Source organism: Juglans regia, chromosome 6, assembly GCF_001411555.2.
Source record: "Juglans regia cultivar Chandler chromosome 6, Walnut 2.0, whole genome shotgun sequence".
NCBI lineage: Eukaryota > Viridiplantae > Streptophyta > Magnoliopsida > Fagales > Juglandaceae > Juglans > Juglans regia.
Window position 1 is genome coordinate 32,179,030 of NC_049906.1, and position 7,591 is coordinate 32,186,620.

The window sequence follows — 7,591 nt, forward strand, 5'->3', positions numbered from 1 at the left end:
AGCACCTACGAAGTGCCCATACCCCTAATATTCCAAAAAATAATGGGCCTAATCATAAATTAAATTTTGAGGGGCGGATTACCGCCCTAGTATAGCTCCTTTTCTGAATCTTTCCACTTGCTAGACTTGGTCCCCCTGAGTCGGTACAATATTCTTTTCTAATATCTTCCATACGTTTATTGCGATCAGATTCCGGGTCAGATTGAATATCAGCGGGCAATTCCTTTTCGTTAGCAATTTCAACATCTACATTCTGAACCACTTGATCACTGTAAACTTCCCCATACTCGGCACTAGCTTGTCTTGCAGATAAGGGCCCATGGTCGGCACAAGCCTCACTCACCCCTTGAGCAAATTGAGGCCCATAGACCTGCTGGCCCACGTCAGTATCCACTTGCATCACCAGTTCTCCCTGCCTTTTTCCGCTGTGGTCTCCATCCAAAGCTTTGGCAGCAAATTGGAATGAAATTCCTAAGGACTCTCGGTGGCTTTCTGACACACATGCATGTGGTTCCTGCACTTGGTCTCCTGGTAGGTTGGTGACTTGAGGTTTTAACATACATGCATATGGCCCACCCGATATTTCACCCAAATAGGTCACTTCTACAACGACAGCTTGCAAAAGGCTACTGACTGCAGAGACGTCTGCAATTGTGTGCGATGTTAGACTTTCTACCACTTCACCTGAAATCATGCTGCACTATTTGTCAGAAACATTGACTTTTCCATCTGAGGCTAACTTTTCCATCTGAGGCTTTCTTGCGAGGTAATGCATTCCATTCGATACTAACACCATTTGTTGATCCTTTGTTACTGCTTCTTTTCCTTCTTTATTTCCAGCCATGGCTGAAGCCTTTTGAAGCTCTCGATTGCTAGGATCGGCCTCTAGATTAATTTCTACCTCCACAACCTTCTTTGTTTCCTCCCTAACCCACTTCATTCCATCTTCAATAATAGTAACATCATTATCGCCCCTAACTGCAAACTCATCATCGTTTGAATTTTCAAAAACCTCCTGCACCACAATATCATTAGAAATGAAAGTGGTATCCTCCACCTCTGACAGCGCATTGTGTATATTCTGTGAACCCTCAACCCTTGTTTTTTCTCCTATCTTGACCCAGATATGCCCTCCCTTCTGTTTCTTTTTATTATCACTGCCATTACGACAAGTTCGCATATTATGTGCCTGACATTTACAAACAGAGCAGTATGCTAGTAAAGTTTCATAGATTATTTCTTGTTTTCTATTTCTCTTCATACCAGGTCGTCCTAACCAGAAATATGAAATGTGATCTTTTGAAGAATCCATCTCAATGCAGACCCTGGTGTCGTTAGTTTTGATAGAGCAGATGGTGGAATTATCACGCCTTATAAACTTCCCTATTAGTGCTATTAAACACTTAAGAATAGAGGAATGGAAAAAATTAGGGGGAAATCCAGGAAGAAAGATCCACACCGGCACCCATGACGGCTCAAATTCTTCATCAAAATCTGGGGTCCAAGCGAATGGTCTGTATGGAATTCCATTAACATCACAGGATTCCCTAGACATTGCCTTATGAAGATCAGACTCACATGACATCCGAATGAATACGTTTCTTGGATGCTGCATGGAGGAAACCACCGGCAGATGAGACAGTCCCCACCGACTGCGAATGAAGGCTCTCACTACATCTAAGGACGGTCTTTGCCTGAGGAACTTGAGAACCATTGAATATCGAAAAGGTTGCGCTGGTTTTTCAATTTCCTTCATTGAAAACAAAAAACATATCTCTCCATCAATGATTTTTGGTGGACGGAACGATAGCTCTGTCTTCGGCAGTGGTCAGAACAGCAGTAGTAATGTCGGCAAACGACCGAGCACCTGCCTGACACGGCAGTGCCTCCACGACCGCCATGCAAGGCACGTAAATCCCTATCAAGCAAAAGAAGCTCTAACCCTAGTAGAGCGATTTTTTTCTTTTCAGTTCGCACGTGTGAGTGCAAGAGATTATTAATGCTTCTTGCTTATTGACACATGACCAGATTTAGAATTTATACCAAAATCTTCTCCATTGGCTAGTATTAAAAATTATTGATATTTTAATTCTTTCTTTTTATAGTTGTAACGAGTCTTATAGTAAGTATTGTGTATCATGTATACCACCTTTCATTCAAATTAATAGCAGCCTCTGTGAGCAGAAACAAAAGCCTCAAATAACCCAAAATTTTTCTTTAAGATTATTTTCCGTTATATAAATCCGTTATATATGTGAATGTGTGTGTGTATATATATACACTTTTTCAGGGTTTCATCTTAGAATTAATTACCACGTAAGGCTTCTGCCAAATTAATATTGTAATTAATTACCATGCTAGATATTTCATTGTATATATGTCTACCATTATGATCATAATTTTCACAAATATTATTGTTAGTTTTAAGAGTAATACTAGATACAGTTTTAAGGAGTATAAGCTGCACATTTCCTTTGAAAAAAAGTGAAGACAATCATTAAGAAATAATTTTTTCATATGTATTTTAAATTCACTCACTTTTAAAAAAAAAATATACGAGTTTTACCGACTCTAAAACTGTAAATACCATTCCTCGTAGTTTTAATTCTCGAATTTATACCTTGCATGTACCTACTGCATATCATGCTTCCCACGTCTGAACTGGTGAGCTTTCTTGTTCTTTCACCGACATTAATGTGCCAATTTAAATTTGGAAAATGATTTATATATATATATAGATTAATGTACCATGCACCTACCATGATCTTATGATACTTATGTAACGAAAGAAGAAAATATATAGCTCTTTTGGCCAAATCCTTTGTCACCTCAACATCAAAGCCTCTCTTTCACATCTAACACCATTTCAGATCCCATAATTTAAACTTCAAACTCTCTCATCTTGTTCGTTTCAGGTCCCATCAGTCGAGGACCCAACTCTCTCTCTCTCTCTCTCTCTCTCTCATGCACATTGCAAGCAAATGACACAAGATTATATCATGTGATCAGACAAGGACTACTGCATCCATTCAAATTTAATAAACCACTCATGTGATCATATTCTCTTGAATTTCTGTTTTCATCGGTAAACCGACAAATATATATATATATATATATATATATATATATATATATATATATATGGTCCAAATGCATTTTTAAGGCAACCTTATTTCATACCCGCGGGCCGCATCTTACCCATTAATGCATATTCATGATCGATGAAATGTTACATCATTAACAATAAACGAGTCCCATTTTCTATTAAGATTACTTGCAATAACATGAGTACCCCAATTACTAAACCTAGGCTATATCAACTTCCATCCATACATGATATATCGCATAATGGAATATCTGAGAATCGACTATATAATATTGCTGGCCGCCTCTCCCCACAAAAGATAAACTCCGTGCATGTATGGTTTAGTTTTTCAATGGAAGGAACTCAAAAAACTGGCAAGGTGTGAAGTTGGCTGAGTCTGATATCTCAGTCTCTTTGTCGTTAATGTTATCGTTTCCATCCGGCCGCCTGCTACTCCGAAGAGGGAAGAGTTGAAGGGTTTGAGACTCTCCACAGCCATGAGCATCATCTTCAAATTCATCGCTGACACTGTTCAAGTGGTTAAGACCACTTAATTCTGATCTGTAGGGTGCTATAAAGATGTTCAGGTCACGAGTCTTGATGAACTTTTGGTCAATTGTTGATCTTGCTGTTGCTGGGGCTGTGGTTGTAGTAGCAGTAGCAGCAGAAGATAAAGTAGTAGGGGTGTTTATGAGGTGGGCGGGAGGAGCACAAAAAGACAACTGCATCATCTGCCACGTGGCATTCGTTTCCACAAAGTTTCTTCTTTGCTGTAATTCTCCTTCATCGAATTGGATCCATCCATCTGTCCTACATTCTGCCACTGCTGCTGCTGCTGCTTTTGCTGCCTTTTGTGTTGAAACAGATTCCTGAAAATCATTAAAGACATGCATCACATGAAATCTCCAAATCTGATATTTGATATTATAAAACGAACCAAACATTTTTCATTAATTAACTGGCCGGGGCACTCCAGGCCTAATTCTCTTAAGAAAGTAAATTGCTATTCTCTGAAGATCAGGGACATGGTCCAAAAGAAGCCAACATGATAGACATAGTACCACGCTAATAGGGTTACCGTTGTCCTTTCGATATCAAGGTGCTCATTTCTATAGAATGTCAAGGGGTGGGCGCCCCTAAGACTGGCCTAAATGACATGAAAATAAGCACAGGACCCAAAATCCCAGCTAAGTTTCATAACAGCAGACCCGACAGAAAGGAAGGAATCCAGCTTTTAGACCCTTTTCATTTCCCAACAAACAAAGCTTTTGTTGGTTCCCTAGTGCATATCTTCCAATACCACCTTTTATTATAAACTCAACATGATCTAGATCGTAATCATATCCAAATTATCCCTGCTTAATTGCTTCTTACTGTCTTTTTAGAGACTAAAGGCATTTCAAGTTGAAAAAGGAGGGTTAGTCTATGCTGGAAGACAGAGACAAAGGAAGGTAGAAATAGACCTCTGCAGGAGTACTGCAGTTCGTATGGGGTGCCCAGTTCTTTGTCTGTTCAACTTCAAACACTGTCTTGCTTGCCCCTGTAGACAAAAAGAAAAACAAAAAGAATACAACTTTACATCTCGAAAGAACTATCAGACTAGAAAAAAGCAACCCAAATCAAGCATCTCTAACACCAAAGGTAATGGAAGATGCCATACAAATCAGCTCACCTCTCTCTCTCTCTCTCTTCATGACATGAAGTACTTTATGTGACTATGATAATAACAATGGACAGATTAAAGTTAATTATATTACTTGCGTTTTACGTACCTAATTCTTTCCTCTCCAAGTTTTCGATATCTCGGTGGTGTACGTCAGGATCCGATTCCATTTGACGACGGCGTTTCTGTCTCTCTCTCGCCTTGTGATTCTGGAACCAGTAGAAAACATTCTTCCCTTCAATCTTACCGTATCTTCGAAGCTGTGCGGTAATATGCTGAATTTGCTCAGCCGAAGGAGTCCGCGTCCCACGTCGGTATAATTCTTCCAGCGCCCTCAACTGCTCCGGTGTCGGATTCCACCTTGAGCTCACTACAACCGGCGGAGTATTGAACTCTCTCTTGTTCTGCTCAGCCACAGCTGCTGCAACAAATAGCCATATGAAACAAACACACATAGAAACACAGACAACCAGGGAACAAGCTTACTAGCACATGACATAAACAAATTTACTCAAACACACAGAAAAAAACACATACCCATATGGTGATATTGCGAAAACAAATCGGTGCCATGAAGACGGCTCAAGCAAGGAGGAGGGGTTGTGGTTGAATTGTTGTTTGCTGATAGCAGAGGCCTTGGGATGAGCGGCCGGAGTTTCCGACCATTGAATGAGTCAGGCATGTTAAACTCCCCACCATCACTATAACCCATCATCCACATATTGATGAAGACCAGGAAAGACAAGTAGGGTTTCTCTCTCTCTCTCTCTAGGTGGAGCAGATTGAAGGGTTAACTATATGTGAAGAGCTATATGATGGAACATGAAGTAGGGGATCAGTAAAGTGGCCGGGCGCTTTAAATAGATCTCTTACATACTCTCCCTTTCCCTCTAGGGTAACAAGTTTCGATACGATGGGTGAAAGTATGGAGTTGTAGTAGTAAATAAAGGAAGAGAGTATTAATGTTCAAGGGAATGGCATATTGGAAGTCGACATGCAATTATAAATAGCATGTATTGATGCTTTTGAAGAGAGGTAATGTTGAAAATGGGTGAGTTGAGCTGAAATAGTGAGTATTTTGAGTTTCAGACATTCAGAGATGGGGATTGATCATCACTAGCTAGGCCAAAAGAAAGAGAGAATGGTGTTGGTTTAATATGGAACAAAGTTAGCAAGACATGAGGTTGACTAGGCTATTTAGAGAGAGAGAGAGAGAAGATGACGACAAAGTAAAAATACATAAAATAGAAAAAAGAAAAGAAAGAAAGAAAAAAGCAAAGGAAGGTGGTGAGAGAGATAGAGAGATCAGAGGAGTGAGAAAGAAGAGGAAGCGTGGAATTCTGGGAGGTTTTTGGGAGTAGTGAATGAAAAACGACGTGACGATCATGAGGCTTATCATAAGCCTCATCACCCTTTTCTTTACCCTCCCTTCTCATTTATTGTTCTCCTAATGTCTCGTGCCTTTCACACTTATTCTCAATCCGAACTGCCCCTCTCCCTCTCTCTGCCCCTTCCTTTGCCCTTTTCTCTGTCCACACATACTCTCTCTCTCTCTCTCTCTCTCTCATACAAACCATATAGAAATTAACAGTGGATCATGGATCTGTTTCTTCCCCATTCTGCTGCTTTTTACCGCCTCATAATCCAATCCCATACATCTCATGATCCAATCCCATCTCCTCTCCATTCTCCAATCAAAAAATATCATATGTATGTATAATTTCTCTCATGTCTACTTTGAGATTATATATTGGTAGAGAAATATGATCAACAAATCTATTCATCATATATCATTTCTTTCATCATTTTTCTTTCATCTCATGATTTGACATTAGATGATTAGATACTATTTATTATATTTTACTTATGAATCAATCATCTAATATCACATCATGAGATAATAAGAAGATGATCATCAGAAAAAGGCATATTATAATTTTGAACACTTTCATTTGCTATTAAAAATGAGTAGTACTGTATATATGTATACTGTCTCTTTCTTTGGAATCTAGTAGTACGTACCTTTCCATGCTTTCTAGTAGTGTTCGATAAAACTGATTTCTTTTTTGTTTGGTGCCTGAGTGCCCTCCTATTCGGAATCTACGTTGTGCAGGGTCCTGGGGATGTGCAGCTCCTATATACGCAACATCTCACAGCTTTGGCTTTCCTTCAAGCTGGTTATAGTCCCAGCTTGGTCATTATGATGGAATGACTCTATTCTGGAGTTAGTGTACCTGAATCCAGTGTGTAGAACTTTGAATGCCATAATTGTTTAATTATATCTCATCTGTTGGATAGAGGGCCGAGGACTGTGTATATGCTGAACCCTAGTACTCACTCTATGTCGACTCTGTATTCTTTGAAATTTGTATGGGAAAAAACAAAAAGACCGAGAAAAGAAAAGAAAAGAAAAACTCAAGTGTATAATATCGCACAATACGAAGCGAATCTCCCGGTCTTTTCCTCTCTTTCTCCTTTGAAATAATATCAACGAAAATGATTGATGTTTATAGGGTCAAAATGCTTATCACAACGTAACGAAGATATCGATGCCAATAAGAACTTTTAAAACAGACCTTTCTTCACGTTTAAGTACGTAGATAGGCTAGATTGTACTTTAATTTGGATTTATAGCAGATAACCCATACCAAATATGGTAAAATCTCATTTCCAAAAAGACATACGTAAAAGTGAGATCTATGTTTTTTAGTTAGCTAGTAGTAGAGATTTTATTTTATAAAATTAAATTCATAAAGGATAATATTACTCTATCATTCCGTATGTACCGCTTGTATTTAGTGTATTTGTATTTTTTTATTTTTCTTTGAAGTATTTTTTAAATA

The 7,591-nt window shown here is 38.8% G+C and overlaps 1 protein-coding gene across 2 annotated transcripts; it reads right to left on the reverse strand.

The window, feature by feature from the left end:
- Nucleotides 1–3,189: 3,189 nt before the first annotated feature.
- On the reverse strand, nt 3,190–5,883 carry LOC109018045 (WUSCHEL-related homeobox 1-like). Of its 2 annotated transcripts, none has more exons than XM_019000237.2 (4): nt 5,286–5,883; nt 4,858–5,166; nt 4,549–4,625; nt 3,190–3,954 (listed from the first exon to the last, which is right to left on the reverse strand). In XM_019000237.2, exons 1-4 carry the CDS (start codon nt 5,467–5,469, stop codon nt 3,427–3,429), a joined length of 1,098 nt encoding a protein of 365 aa, XP_018855782.1. In that variant the 5' UTR covers nt 5,470–5,883; the 3' UTR covers nt 3,190–3,426. The 2 variants fall into 2 exon arrangements, with proteins under 2 accessions (XP_018855782.1, XP_018855781.1); XM_019000236.2 differs by having other exon boundaries at nt 4,858–5,169.
- Nucleotides 5,884–7,591: the final 1,708 nt, after the last annotated feature.

Excerpts from the sequence above, each read along its gene's own strand:
- LOC109018045 (XM_019000236.2), bottom strand. The coding sequence starts at position 5,469 with ATGTGGATGATGGGTTATAGTGATGGTGGGGAGTTTAACATGCCTGAC. Across the intron at positions 5,170-5,285 it reads TTCGCAATATCACCATATGG|CAGCTGTGGCTGAGCAGAAC; the intron begins GTATGTGTTTTT and ends TATTTGTTGCAG. Across the intron at positions 4,626-4,857 it reads CTTGGAGAGGAAAGAATTAG|GGGCAAGCAAGACAGTGTTT; the intron begins GTACGTAAAACG and ends TTTTGTCTACAG.